This window comes from Mustelus asterias, chromosome 8 (genome assembly GCF_964213995.1).
Source record: "Mustelus asterias chromosome 8, sMusAst1.hap1.1, whole genome shotgun sequence".
NCBI classification, from domain to species: domain Eukaryota; kingdom Metazoa; phylum Chordata; class Chondrichthyes; order Carcharhiniformes; family Triakidae; genus Mustelus; species Mustelus asterias.
Window position 1 is genome coordinate 94,999,214 of NC_135808.1, and position 16,160 is coordinate 95,015,373.

At 43.2% G+C, this 16,160-nt stretch overlaps 1 protein-coding gene across 2 annotated transcripts in view; it reads left to right on the top strand.

The window, feature by feature from the left end:
* Positions 1–11,719: 11,719 nt before the first annotated feature.
* foxd2 (forkhead box D2) overlaps positions 11,720–16,160 on the top strand; it is a 31,282-nt gene continuing 26,841 nt past the window's right edge. The window contains exon 1 of one of the 2 annotated variants that reach the window (XM_078219388.1): positions 11,720–13,146. In XM_078219388.1, coding sequence (XP_078075514.1) covers positions 12,069–13,127 — 1,059 coding nt within the window. In that variant the 5' untranslated portion in view covers positions 11,720–12,068 and the 3' untranslated portion in view covers positions 13,128–13,146. The remainder of the gene's footprint in view (positions 13,147–16,160) is intronic. The other variant, XM_078219389.1, reaches the window with a different exon arrangement.

Here is a 16,160-nt window from a genome sequence, read left to right on the forward strand (position 1 = left end):
GAGTGGCAAACTTAACTCTCAATGTCGGCACACACCTATGGAGGGTATGTAGGTGACGTGCATGGCAAACGGGTACCTTGGAAATGGATCAATGAACGAATCACAGCCAGAATGACGACTCAAGGAGCCTTAGCACCTTGCCTTGCTTTGGGAGCCAGAGATTACAAAGGAAGGATGGTACACGAGGAGGAGTTGGGCACCTTAGATTGTGGTCCCAACCCCGCAGTTATGATTTCTCCAGATGTGAAACTCTTCACTTTGCAGGATAAGAGGATTCATAATGCTCGGCAGAGTGTAAGGACCAATGGCAGTGATGACTCAGGTGGAGAGGACATCCTGCAGCTGGCTAGTCACCAGGGATGCAGACACATTGGCTGTAGAAAGGCCAAAGTTTGAGGCCAAAATTTGAGGCCAAAGAGAGAGAGTGGGTTGAGAATCCTAGGAACCATCGCTTGGTCAGGTTTTTGTGGGAGGGTGTGGGAATTGACAAAATGAGTGTGTCTCATCTAAAGGCTGTGTAAATGATTGCCTTGAGGATTGCCTTGAGGATCTTTGTTCAATGTTTGTGACCAAGAATGTACATGTCGTTGTTGTGAGGGATCTTATGGTTAGATGTTGGTTAGATGTCGGCATCTATCCCATGGCTGTTTGATAATGCCTGCAGCAGTAAGGACCTTCACAAGTCAATTCACCGATGAAGTATGCAACTCAGGCCTTGGTATTGTTGGCTTGGAATGCTCATTCAATTTGGCAGAGCAGGAGATTGTGGAACATTGATTTTAGTGGTGAAAGGGCTCCACAGCCTTCAGTGCTTCTGTATTAAAGACTCCCAAGTCATAGAATCATAGAATCATACAGTGCAGAAGAGGCCCTTCGGCCCATAGAGTCTGCACCAACATGCTAGAAACACCAAAACTTACACCAAATCCCATCTACCAGCACTTGGCACATAGCCTTGAATGTTATGACGTGCCAAGTGCTCATCCAAGTGCTTTTTTAAAGGATGTGAGCCAACCCGCCTCTACCACCCTCCCAGGCAGCGCATTCCAGACCGTCACCAACCTCTGGGTAAAAAGGTTTTTCCTCACATTTCCCCTAAACCTCCTGCCCCTCACCTTGAACCTATATCCCCTTGTGACTGACCCTTCAACTAAGGGGAACAGCTGCTCCTTATCAACTTTGTACATGTCCCTAAGAATCTTGTACACCTCAATCAGGTCTCCCTCAGTTTTCTCTGCTCCAATGAAAACAACCCAAGTCTACCCAACCTCTCTTCATAACTTAAATGCTCCATCCCAGACAGCATCCTGGTGAATTTCCTCTGCACTCCCTCCAGTGCAATCATATCCTTCCTATAATGTGGCAACCAGAACTGCACACAGTACTCTAGCTGTGGCCTCACCAAAGTTTTATACAATTCCAACGTGACTTCCCTGCTCATGTAATCTATGCCTCAATTGATAAAGGCAAGTGTCCCATATGCCTTTTTCACCACTCCACTAACATGCCCTTGTACCTTCAGAGATCTATTGACAAACACGCTAAGGTCCCTTTGTTCCACAGAACTTCCTAGTGTCCTGCCATTCATTGAATACTTCCTTGTAAAATTACTCCTTCCAAAGTGGATCACCTCATACTTTTCAGGGTTAAATTCCATCTGCCACTTATCTGCCCATTTGACCATCCTGTCTATAGGTTTATGTAGCCCAAGACACTCAGCCTCACTGTTAACCACCCGTCCAATCTTTGTGTCATCCGCAAACTTACTAATCCTACCCCCCACATAGTCATCTATGTCATTTATATAAATGATGAATAATAATAGGGGATGCAACACTGGACACTGGCTTCCAGTCACTAAAGCAACCTTCAGTCATCATCTTCTGTCTCCTACAACTGAGCCAATTTTGAATCCACTTTGTCAAATTACCCTGTGCCCCATGTGCATTTACCTCCTTTACATGTTTCTCCCATGTGGGACGTTGTCAAATGCTTTGCTGAAATCCATATGAACTACATCAACTGCACTACCCTCATCTTCACATCTCGTCACCTCCTCAAAAAATTCAACCAAATTTGTTAGGCATGACCTCCCTTTGACGAAGCCATGCTGACTATCCCTGATCAATCTTTGCCTCTCCGCATGGAGATAGATGCTCTCCTTCAGAAGTTTCTCCATTTCTTGAATATGCAACTTGTATATGACCATCGCCAGAGGACCATGCATGTCTGTGTGCTGTGCCCAGTTTCTCCAAAAGTTCCCCTACCACTGACGTGAGACTCACTGGTCCGTAGTTTCCTGATTTATCTTTACAATCATTCTCAAATAGCAGAACCACATTACTGTTCTCCGGTGGTCTGGCACCTCCCTTGTGATCAGAGAGGAATTGGAAATTTGGGTCAGAGCCCCTGCAATTTCCTCCCTTGTCTGCCAGAGCAGCCAAAGGGCATAATTCATCCAAAGCTGGAGATTTGTCCACTTCTAAGGCTGCCAAAGCCTCCAATACCTTGTTTTTCCCTTTGTGAATTTGCTCAAGAACCTCACAGTCTCTCTCCCTGAATCCCTGAAGTCTCTTTGGCATTCAATCTCTGTTGGCTCTCAGGTAGAACAACATTCACCTGATCCACTTCCAAATTATCTTCTGATTCATCATTACAGGATGCGGCTGATCATCTAGATCCTCTTCTGCCAGGGATTCCCTCTCTGCACTGCTGTCTGGGTGGCACGGTGGCACAGTTGTTAGCACTGCTGCCTCACAGCTCCAGGGACCTGGGTTCGATTCCCAGATTGGGTCACTGTCTGTGTGGAGTTTGCACATTCTCCTCGTGTCTGCATGGATTTCCTCTGGGTGCTCCGGTTTCCTCCCACACTCCAAAGATGTGCAGGTTGGGTGAATTGGCCATGTTAAATTGCCCCTTAGTGTCAGGGGGACCAGCTAGGGTAAATGCATGGGGTTATGGGGATTGGGCTTGGGTGGGATTGTGGTCGGTGCAGACTTGATGGGCTGAATGGCCTCCTTCTGCACTGTAGTATTCTATGATTCTATGAGTGCAAGATTGTGAAGGGCACAGCAGACTTCAGCATCCAGAGAAACTCAAATCAGTACATTCTGCATTGCACCACCAGCTGAGTTCAGACAGCAGGATTTCATTTTGAGCAACCTATTGTGATGGTCCCGCTGGATGAATAGCTCATGTGGTATCAGTGCTCAGCCTCTGTATACAGATTCCTTACCGGTGTCATCATTCATCTCTTTAATAGAGAGCTCTTGTCACCAAGTATCTATCCCTCCAATAACACTGCAGAGATGAATTGTTGTGGCACCTGGGAGTGCATTCGGTGTCATGGCTATTCCCTGGGCACAGCACACAGACATGCATGGTCCTCTGGTGATGGTCATATACAAGTTGCATATTCAAGAAATGTAATCTCTTGTGACCCACAAAAGACTGACTGGCCTGCAGGAGCTTGATGTGACTGTTCTCAACAATGGTGATGTTGATGCTGTCACCTGCTCTCCTAAAAGGTGCCTCAGTTACTACCTTGATGCAGTGATGTGCAGACACCCACCAAATGTTACTCAGGTTTCTGGCTGCTGCCTAGAGAAGGCTGAGGCTTAAAAGTTCAAGGCTACCGTTAACTTCAGAGCCACAGACATTGGGTGGTTCCAGGGCAATTTGAACTTATCTCCCCTGGCACAACTCACACAGCAGCATTGCTGTGGCCTGGGAAAGATATAGCTGGTGAAGACTGGCAGTTAGACAGCTGCAGGCAGTTTGACTGCTATAGGGTCACGTCGTCTTCTTGCAGAGTCTTGATGACATTGGTCTCTTCAGCCTTCTGCCTCTTCACCAACACCAGGAACCTCATGTCAGCATGGTGCACCTGTCTGTGGACTACTGTCCTCCTCTACCTCCATCTCCTCTTCTCCTCCTCACTGGAGGGCCTCCACCAGAGCATACAATGTCCACGGGGCAGTGATCTCTGATTTCCTGATCTGATCCTTCCCTGTTAAGGATCATCCATGTCTCCAAGTCCCCTGAGCCTTCTGGAGGCTCCTTTGCAATGAAACACTTTGGAAAGTTGCCAAAAGATTCAAAATTTAAAAAGCTCCTCACTTCTAGCTCAGTTGCTGTCTCCATCTCCTCAGAATGAGTCTCTCTCCATTTTTTGTATTCTGCCATGTGCTATGATATTCACCACCCTAAGGGCTCACATGTATCTCACAGGCTATGTAAAATACCATTCAATAGCACCTTAAAGCACCTCAATTAGCAGATAATTGCTGATTTTTGGAAAGTGGGAGTGCTTCCAATTATAGTCTCCACTTTCTTTCCATACTATTGCAGAGGGGTGTAGTGAGGTTGGGTTTCTGACCTGCAATCATAATGCACAGTTTTATGGAGGCATAGGAGGGACAGTTGCCCAATCCGTCACTGTAAACTCCAACCCATTCAGCCCTCAAAATGCTCCTCCATTCATTTCAATCACGATCCATACCTCAACTACATCTACCTACTCCATGTCCCTTGGCACCCTTATGTAACAAAAATCTATTGATACAGAAACATCCAAAATATATTTTCAGCAGTCACTTTGTGGGGAGAGAGCAGGACAATTGAACTAATTAGATAGCTCTTCCAAAGAGCCAGTATTATGAGCCAAATGGCCTCCTGTGCCATATTAGTCTATAATTACATGAATTGTATCACTTATTATTTGAGAACAATATTGCACTATTCTCAAATTCAAGATGGATACTGCTGTTTTTGAATTGTTGAAAAGTTGTAAAGGTTAATCTGATGTCAAACCTAATTTAGACGATGTGTAAATTGGCAGAGTTATTTTAAATATGTTGAACGTATAGGTGACCACATGTGCATTCTCAAATAATTTAAATTTATGGCTAGGAGCCAAATTATGACACGTTGATTTTAATCATGTACAGCCCTCTTTGGCTGGTGCTGAGAATTCAACTGGGAGCCAGACTCTATAATAAACAGGATACTGCATGACCAGAAGAAATTCTGCAAACATTTATTTCAGGTAGATAACTATAGTATATGCATTCTTACTGTTTAGAACCTATGCTTTATTAGTTATTGTGTTAAGAATTATGTTTGAAAAGGCAGTATACCGTTGTGATGTCAGTAGTAAGGTAATACAGTACAGTTAACAGAAAGAGTATCAATAAGCATTTTTATGGTGTAATTAATACTAGAGCCTTTCAGTGTTCACAATAATAGATCGAATTAAATTATATGCAATAATTTGCTATAGTGCAAATAAACAAAAAAAATTGGTGCTGTGGACAAGTAATCAGCACACAATCTCTGGACACCCAAATATAATTAATCATACCGTTAAACTGAGTCAGAGAAGGAGAGTGTGTACCTGTAGTTTTTGGGAATTGTACAATGTTCCCACATAGTGTGATGTAAGAGAGCACATGAACTCATCCAAGGTGGTTTAAATTGGACAGAGTGGTATCTACCAGCAAGCATGAAGACAGCTACTAGCTTGTACCATTTTCTGTATATTTTTAACTAGTTCTGAGAGTCAATAAAGACTTTGGCCGGAATTTGACCGGCACACCCGCCCCGATTCTGGGAGCGGGCGAGGCTTGGAGAACGGCATTCTCTATTGACCTTGGGTGGGATTGCACGAACCTCGCGTGGATGTGCCGGTAAAATTCCGCCCTTTGTTTCAATTCCAGGACTTCACTGCAGGAGTTCCTCAGGAAGTGTCCTAGGCCCAACCATCTTCAGCTGTTTCATCACTGACCTTCATTCCATCATAAGGTCAGAAGTGGGATGTTCAGCACCATTTGTGACTCTTCAGATACTGATGCAGTTCATATCCAAATGCAGTAAGACCTGGACAATATCCAGGCTTGGGCTGACAAGTGAACGTTGGGGAAGTTGATGAAAAGATAGGATTTGAAAAAACACTTACCCACAGTTTTAGGAAGCCCCACATTTAGTTTTATTAACGGCCACACCAACCTGCCATGTCATCTTCAATGATTTGTGCACATATACCTCCATATCACTCTGCCCCTGCAGCCATTTAGAATTACACCATTTTTTAAATATTGTCTCTCCACCTTCTTCTTAACAAAATGAATCATTTTGAACTTCTCTGCATTAAATTTCAGTTGTCTGCCCATTCCACCAACCTACGTCATTTTTGAATTTGAACACTAGCCTCTCGGTTCACAATACTTCCAAATTTTCTCATCTGCAAATTTTGAAATTGTGCCCCTGCTAGATCATTAATAAGTATCAAGAAGAGCAGGGGTCCCCATTAAAAACCTTCCTCCAGTCCAAAAAACAGCCACTATACTGTCACTCAGCCAACCTTGTATCCATGTTGCTGCTGTCCCTTTTATTCCATGCGCTCTAACTTTTAAACATTAATTTATGGGAGGTGGGCATCACTGGCTAGGCCAGCATTTATTGCCCATCCCTAGTTACCCTAAAGAGCTGCCTCCTTGAATCGCTGCTGTCCCTGAGGTGTAGGTACACCCAGGGGCGTAGCCAGGTTCTAAAGTTAGGGGGGGCGAGCACATAAAAAAGGCGCCACAACATAAAAAAGACCCCCCCCCTCATTACTATTCCACCAATCACTGCCCACCCTGTCCAAGCCCCACCCCGTGCTGACGTCACCACAGTCTGGCGTCATCATGTCGCACGCAAACCAACTGTTCTTTTCTCAGTAATTTATTTTCTTTCCTTTAAAAAAACATTTATTTTTGACCAAAAAACCTCTTTTCTCAAAACAGAAAAATAAAATAAACGCCAAAAAAATTAATACATTTATATTTTCTCGGGATTTTTCAAACACCCCGTTGAAAAGGCGCCACTTTTGAAGAATGTCCTCAGGGGGAGTGGTCGCTCCCCCTAAACCCCCTCTAGCTACGCCACTGGGTACACCCACAATGCTGTTAGAGAGGAAATTCCAAGATTTTGACCCCGTGACAGTGAAGGAATGACGATATATTTCTGAGTCAGGATGGTGAGTGACTTGGAGGGGAACATTTATGTTGTGATATTCCCAGGTGCCTGCTGCCCTTGTCCTTCTAGATGGCAGTTGTCATGGGTTTGGAAGGTGCTGCCGAAGGAACCTTGGTGAGTTCCTACAGTGCATCTTGTGGATGGTCCACACGTTGCCACTGTTTGTTGGTGGTGGGGGAATTAAATGTTTGTGGAAGGAGTAGCAAACAAGTGGGTTGCTTTGTCCTGGATGCTTTTGAGCTTCTTGAGTGTTGTTGGAGCTGCATTCATCCAGGTGAAGGGAAGAATATTCCATTACACTCCTGACTTGTGCTTTGTAGATGGTGGACAGGTTTTGTGGGGCCAGAAGGTGAGCTATTTGCCACATGATTACTAGCCTTTGACCTGCTCTGGTAGCCACAATATTCATATGGCTAATGCAGTTCAGTTTCAATTTGCTCAAAAGTCTGTTGTGCGGCACGATATCAAATGTTTTTGGCACTTTATCGAGTGCCTTTTGGAAGTCCATGTACACCACATCAACTGCATTACCCGTATCTACTTCTCTGTTACTTCAAGTACTCAAGCAAGTTAAGCATGATTTGTCCTCATCTATTTGATCTGGTTTTCTTTAATTAATTTGCATTTGCAAGTAATTGTTAATTTTGTCCCAAATTGTACTTTCTAAAAGCTTCCCCACCACGGAAGTTAAGCTAACAGGCCTGTGGTTGCTGTGCTTATCTTTACACTTTTTTGAGCAAGGAATCAACAACGCGGTTTACAATCCTCCAGTCCTGTGGCATCAACATTGTATCTAAGGAGGATTGGAAAACCGTTGCCAATGTCTCCATCATTTCCATCTTTCTCTCAGTTTCCTCGGATGCATCTCATCCGGTCTTGGTGAGGTGGTTTACAGGATTAAGTTGGGCCACGTTTAGTCGGTGGCCTCTCCCACATACACTGAATGAGTTAAACGAAGGGGTGCACCCCAGTCTGTCAGTGCAATCTATTCTGAAGGTGGCTGTTGCTTTCTCCTTCCTCCCCACAGCAGACAGTAGGTGGCGCATTTGACTCTCGCCTACTAAATGTAGCAAGGTTTCCTAAATTGGAAGTTGTTCTTTTGACACCGAGACATGAAAGTAACGATCAGAACCTCCATGTAGGGGGCGAGTCCGCAGCATGTTGGGTCGTGTTGTGTTCAATGCCGATAGATCATGATCGAAAGTGACAAAGGCAAACAGATATGCCGCGCCATGTTATCAGCGTCTTAAATCCACGCTCGATATTAACACTTGGAAAGGTTTTTAGTGTCTCTAGCGCTCGAAATACGGCAACCAAACCGTCGCGACTGTTTCACTTAAACTTGGTGAAAAAGGATTTAGGTAAACACATTTTTTAATCCGAATGTAAATACTATGCAAAGCAAAATTCCTTCAAAATATTTTTATTTACCAGTGCTAAAGTTCAGGCTGACGCGTGGGGCTTATTGCTTGCGCAGTGTAAAAAAAGAAATGACCTTTGTTCCTTTGAAACGATTACACACGAGGAACAATTCGTTAAGATTTACCCAGAATCACATACACAGATGTATTGCTTATCGAGGGAAAACGTCAGGAATATTGTAGTTTCGGCTGTGATTTTAAAGGTCATTGAACTTAATAAATAGGCTCACATGCAACGGGTTAGGAAAATCGAAGCAAGAAACTAAATTTGCTAAGATTACTAAGCAAAGAACCTCTGTATCCTAATTGTTAATGTCACATTTTAAATTCCGGGTACTTACAATTATATATATATATATATATATATACAGCCGGACAATATATACGTGGTCCCCCTAAGAGGCCCTGTTGAGCAGGAATAGTTGGCAGACAGGTAAATAACTGGAGGGAGGGAGAGAGAGAGAGTGATTATATAGTTGATGTTGGTAGCGACAGTGTCCTAATCCCTAGTTTTTATTTGCAAGCACAGGGTTTCTTTAGGGACGCTGGTGATCAGCTGTGTGTTTAGTTTAAATCAGCCTGTATGTGTTTCAATGTGTTTGTGGAATGCTTCAGAAATCAACAGGAGAGATCACATCATCATTTCGAAAGTACAAACTGTTGGGAATTTGAGAATTGAGTGGCGTTTGGAATTGACAGCTGTTGGCCACGTTTGCTGTGTTGCTGTTACCAGAAACATCCCACCCCAGCACCTGTTGCAGCGCACCAGCGCTATCCGCTGAACACTGCACTGCTTAGCTACCATTCAGACCTCACCCTGCTTTCTTGGATTACAAATTTGCTAATCGCTAGTGGATGGGGGAGGGGGGGGGGGGGACATGCCATTTCAGTCACTTGCAGTAAATTCACATCAACAAAACGATGAATTTCTACACTAGTTTTCCAAAGTAAATTCTGCTGTCAGCAATGAACCAGCACCAGGCGTGGATCAAACTGATCATTTTAGCAAATCATTCACAATGTACAAATTGCCAACACAGTAAACAAATAGAAAACTATGCGTTTGACAAGAACGTTTAGCACAGGTAACGTAAACAGCCGAACCGTGCCTGGGCATTTGGGTTATGCAGCCCAGTTGTAGCAGCTCTGTGCACTAAAAGGCTATCTTCAAACATACAAATTGGGAATCAAATGTTCCCTTTGAAAATGCAAGTTTGAATGAAGAAAATAATCAGGCGATGTGACTCCAGGAAATAGCATTCTTAATAGTTCTTAGTGATCTTAACCCGCTCGAAATGGACCGGTGAGTCAAGTCTAAACGTGGAGGGAGCTCATTGCCATAATTGTGGAACATTACGGATAACATGATGTATACACCGATTATATAACAGCGAGGACTTGCTAAACATTAGCAGCCAGCAGCATCGTATACAAACAATCGTATACAAACAATTCCACCACACCAGGCACCTCTTGGATAAATTCTGATTGTATCCAATAAAATTTGGAATTATCTGTTTTGCGGCTGTCGTGTCCGGGTTTTTTTTTGGCAAATTCTTGCCTTAAACCGTTGGAAAAAAATCGGGATCAGTGAAACAGCATATTCGGAGTCGTGGTGATGAGAAAGGTGTTCCCCATGATGCGCACAAGCTGATTCTGAATCACAGCCGTGACAAAATGAACATTTAGGTTATATTGTTATACTCGACAAGTCTTGTATTTGAGAATGTATCAGGAGAAACGGCGATTAATGAATCCAGTTTAATCTGAATCTAAAGATACTGATCTTTCCAAAGGACGCAGTGTTTGAAACTGGGTGCATTTTTAACAATCTGGGATTGCACATCCTAAAAAAAAAGTACTTTTTTTTCAAAGGCCGAAAGGCATTGTCCACAACACCCAGTGTGCGTGCGCGGTGCTGATGGGAGGAACATATACCAGGTGAAGCATGAAGTAATGATATTCTGTCTCTCACAAATCAATCTGAAGCTGATTTATTTTACGAGCTGTGACTGACTGGCTATGGTGAGGGAGCTCAAAGTGAACCGATTTGCCAGATTACTGTATTACAGCGTGTTCTTTTTGGTGTTTAGTGTTGGTTCACAGTTAAAGTTGCCTGCTCTTTCCCCTGGGACAGTGCAACCCAGTTTAAAATGACGCGCATGGTAAACTTTTTTTTCCTGTTGCCAAACAAGGTAAACCCACGGCAGTCAGCCAGTTGAATCCTTGGAATTATTCTTCATATCTTCATATATTTCATAGGTAGCTAGATTGGAGTCATATATTTGATGATGGGGCTATCTTAAAAAGCGGATGAAATATAGACTACAGAAGCTGTTTTAGATTACCGAAACCATTAGAACATAGAACACAGAACAGTACAACACAGAACAGGCCCTTCGGCCCACGATGTTGTGCCGAGCTTTATCTGAAACCAAGATCAAGCTGTCCCACTCCCTATCATCCTGGGGTGCTCCATGTGCCTATCCAATAACCGCTTAAATATTCCTAAAGTGTCTGACTCCACGATCACTGCAGGCAGTCCATTCCACACCCCAACCACTCTCTGCGTAAAGAACCTACCTCTGATATCCTTCCTATATCTCCCACCATGAACCCTATAGTTATGCCCCCTAGTAATAGCTCCATCCACCCGAGGAAATAGTCTTCTTCAGCATATTCACCAGCCAGTGAAAAATCACATCGGCGACTTGAACAAAACAAGCTGCAAGAACGTCGTTCTTTTTGTTTAATGTTCTCTTATCACTTAAATGTGTGTTTCAATAAAGATGTTTACTGAATCTCGACTGGACGAGATTCCGGCAGGTAATGCAGCAAAGGAATGGAACAGGTGATATTGTATGGACACAATTCGATTAATAGAGAAAATCGGAGGTGACATTCCTTAAATTAGATTATATAAAATGTTGATAATTGGAATGATTGAAGACAGTGTGAATTGCCGGCTGGGTGATCTCGCTGTTGGGATTACTCTCGGTTACACTGGGAGATCACTGGCAAATCTCCAGTGTGAATTGCAGGCTGGGTGATCTCGCTGTTGGGATTGCTCTCGGTTACACCGGCAGGTCACTGGCTGATCTCCAGTGTGAATTGCAAGCTCTGTTATCTCGCTGTTGGGATTACTCTCTGTTTCTCTGGCTGATCTCTCTTTAAGAGGAGCCCGGGGCTCTTCACCCAGAGAGAACCCAGCTCTCCCCTGACGTCAGAGCCACGTGACGCCCCCTGTCGGATAAATGTCTATTGACAGCTCATTGAGGAGCAGAAGTGCTTTCCGCAGAGTGTGTGAACCCGGGCAACTTTAAACACAAACCTTTGCACCCAGCCTCGATCGGCTGTGCAGCCATATCCTAGCCATATGCATATGTATGTAAGAGGGCTCGGCCAGCCAGTGACAACATAACTCCAGAGGAGGAATAAACTCCTGCAGCGACCTGCAAAGTGGTCGATGAGAATTAAAGAGAACAGGGACCTCTTGGAAAGAGCTGCGGACTCTCTGATAGCGACTTCTTCTCCTTTTAGCCATTCTGAGCAACTCCGCTAGGGGGTCTGGGAGACTAGAGATTTACTACCGACAGACGCATTGAAGAAACTGGGCCGATCACTTCAACAATGACTCTAGGTGCCGATATGTCTGATCATTCTCTGCTCTCCGAGGATACGGATATAGATGTGGTCGGTGATATGAACGGCAAAGAGGGGAAATATGGTAGCTTTCACTCAGACAATGATTCCGATGATAACTTAGGCAGAAACGTGTCTGAGAATGTGGAGTCGCCGGACTTGTCCAGCGGATCTGATCCAAGCACAACCCGGGGAAGTGACAAGCCATGTAAAAGTGCTCTGGTCAAACCTCCTTATTCTTACATTGCTTTGATCACCATGGCCATCCTCCAGAGTCCAAAGAAAAGACTTACACTCAGCGAAATCTGTGAGTTCATCAGCAATCGTTTCCCCTACTACAGAGAAAAGTTCCCTGCTTGGCAGAACTCCATCCGACACAATCTGTCCCTTAACGACTGCTTCGTGAAGATCCCCCGGGAGCCGGGCAATCCTGGCAAGGGCAACTACTGGACCCTCGACCCCGACTCTGCAGACATGTTTGACAACGGCAGCTTCCTTCGCAGGAGGAAACGGTTCAAAAGGCAACAACCGTCCGAGATCTTGAGAGACCACAGCAGCTTCCTGCCCAGTTTTGGATATGGACCCTATGGCTGCGGCTATGGCATCCAGCTGCAGAACTTCCACCACCCCCATCACCACCCTTCACCCAGCACTTTCCCATTCCAGTCGCCACACTGCACCGTGCCACCTCCAGCCTCAATGTTCCCCACTCCAGCCATCCCCTCGCTTTTACACGGCAGCGACCTAACCAGGAAGTCCTTCTACCCGCAGTTAAGCCCCACTCTACCCAGCCTGCAAGGATTGAAAGCCGACCCGAGCCAGTCCAGGCCTTCCTTCTCCATAGACAATATCATCGGGGCTGCTCCATCGAATGCCCCCGGGTCGCCCTACTCAACCCCGGCTGGAAGCCAAGCCCAGGTACTGGCAATGTTAACTCCGGCACTCACACAGTCCCAGAACCCCCTGAACTTAACGCACGAAAATGTTCTACAGACTGGACAGAACTTTACAAGTAAACTCACAAATCTTAACACCTGTCATTATTAAATTTCTCGTCCCGTGCCAGGTAGGAATGATACATTTTTGAATATTTGGAACCACACAAATATTTCTGTTCTGGGGGGAAAAGAAAAAAAATATATTTATCATATGTATATATGTAAAATTCAAAGAATGCGTGGGGAATACTGAATTCTTAATGTCATCCTTTATAGTGTCCTCTGTACTGAATGTTAAGTCTTTTCAACATTTTGATCCACATTTTGTTCGTACACTGTCCGAGGACGGTTAGGGACCCTCAGGATTATTGAACCGATCTTTGATGTAAAATTCACGGAAGAATTTGACAAAAGGAGAATGAATAAAGTAATCTTTTAAACATTTCAGTTATCTTTAAGGTCTAGTCCCTAATCATCTGTTTTATGTTTTTTTTGTAATTATTTGTATATAGATATAGGAAAGATGTACAACGCACACACCTCCAGCCTGCTGTCCCGTTGGGTTGTGCATTGATTTATTTTATGAGGGATGCCTGTGAATAAGTACAGTGCTGTTTGTTTTTTTAAAAATGTCCATCAGGTCTTTCGGTGTAAATTAATAAATGTGTTGAATTCTGAAAAAAAATGTCTTCACATGTATTTGTATATAATATTTTCACGTAAAATTTCAAACCTACTTTTAACTAAGTGTGCTACCAATTTACAATTACCGTAAGAGGGCCAAGGGATGGCGGTAATAATTTTCAGTTAATGTTAAACATATTCTGCCAAACACTACGACATTAGCAATGGAATTGTCCAAAAAAAGGAGTGTTTTCCAGTTTGATTGAATATTTAGTCAATTCTAGGTTTATGATATGAATGGCATTGCTCTCATTAACAGTGAGAGAGGAGAGAAACACCGGCGCCCTTTTAATTTAACTAAATTCACTTGTAGAGTTGGTGAAACTGAGACCGCGAGTTGTACCATTTCAGCTAGAATTAACAAAAAAAATGGCAATCGTTAGCTTACAACTGAATGCACATTTTTAATTCGTAATTTCCGCTAAGGAAAGGAGGCCAAATGAACAACCAAAATATCCACCAATAATGACGTGTAAGAACTGGTCTTTTTATATTCATGCGTCTAATTATTTAATCAGAAGTGATGTATGCGTTTCAAATTCATGTTTTTGTACGGAACAGCAAATTGTCGAAGAGTGGTTTTTGAATGGGGTAGCTGTCGATTGGAGTAGAAAAGTTTCATACATTTTACAAAACTTTTTATTCTCATGAAAAGTTCAACTGGGATCTCCATTTTAATTCACCTGTACCTTGGTTGGTATTTCCCCGTAGTTGGTTGAATAGAGTTTGATCTAACAATTTGCATACTTTTGGCACTGGTTCGAACTGCTCCTTCCCAACCCCTCGTACACAGTGGCTTGTTGGTGGGTCTGGTTCTGGATTCTATTTTCTAGGCAGCACTAATTTGCAGAAGCTTTTGTATCTGCTGTAATCCGCATAAAGGGCAGCTAGTTTGTTTATGTGGCTGATAATACCCTGTCCTGAATAAACGACTCTCAGTGAGCGGTCTCAGCTCCAGCTCACACATTTGCTGTTGAAAAGCGAACTTCCCTCAGACAATTGAGTTTGTCTTTTATGTTTGTATTTCTTTGCCTGTACAAAGGTTGTTTAAGACTCAAGGATCCGCGCCACGGGAGAACATAGACGGGCAATGAATCTATTTTTAAAGTTTGCCAACTGAATGCTTTACTTTGAATTGTCAATGTGTTTTATTTGCTGGGGCTCGGTGCAAATTGCTACATTACTGGGTATGGTTTTGCCGACACGCTCATTACCCCAAGGTAGCTCTTTTTGAAGCCTTTGATGATGCTGAAATATGTGTCCTCTGTAGTTTCAATCTTCAAGATGTCAGTGCAACTGTTTTTAATTACTGACATCAGTCTGTTCATATCGGCCGCATAATTTCGACTAATTGGCAAAAAATGAAGACAATCGTTGAGAATCAACCACAAGATAAAAAGAACACGCCCAATTAAAAATAGCTTCCCTCTTGATGGGCCCATCTCGGATACAATTAAGGAAAAAACAGAATTCCAATCAATTCGACAAGTTTTTAAAAAATATGTTCTACTTTTCTCTAAGTGCCCTGTTTTGCGATTCCCTGCTATTGTGGCCTTTTCATATGTTTAAATGTCTAAAGCAGGATTGAAATACACACGAAAGTATACAAACACAGCCCTCATGTACAAAAAGCTATTCCCTGAAGTTTCCTGCAGGGAATCTTTATTTGCAGCAAATATGGTACTGCTGTCGTTGTAACAGTGCAGATTTCTTCATCCAAATTGATCCTAATTTTCAGTATAGGAAACTGAGCTGAGAGGAGGAATTATGTTCACTAGAAGTTAATGTGGCATGAAAACAAGTTTCTGTTTTTTAAAATTTCAGTCTTCCAGCATGAGAGGTGTTTTGCTTTTATTTTCGAAGTTAATGTAACAGACTGGAGGACGTTTATTTCAAATGTATACCAACAATTATATTTTAAAAATTTGTTTTGTTGGTGATAGAATCTGATTTTAAATGCTTGGGATCCTGTCCCATTCAGAACTGTAGAGGACATTGGTGGGGAGCTCGAATCGTAAACTACGGTTTTAACCCATTTTAAAAATGCAATCTGCCTTGTTCTCAGGCTTTTAAAGATGGTCATTCGTTTTGTTCCTACTCGTAAAAGAGTGGAAACGTCTGAAATGTATGTCCATGTCAGTATTTGAGGGAGAAGTGCCGCCGCCTCACTTTTCTGTTTGCATTTGAATGTTGTCATACAAATAATCTATGAAGAGGGATCTTACTCCAATCTCTTTGGATGGCAACGAAAATAGTCCACGCACACAGAACATTTGCGGTGGGCACAGCACGAAATAGGAGCTATCACCTTCAGCCTAAATCTTTTAAGGGCCATGTTAATAAGGGATTATTTGCAATAACAGCAATAACCACCCCCCACCCCCCATCCCCCCTAAAAAAAACAGTCCCTATTTGTCGTGGATTGTGTAAATCTCAAATTATTGTTCAATGGGTCGTC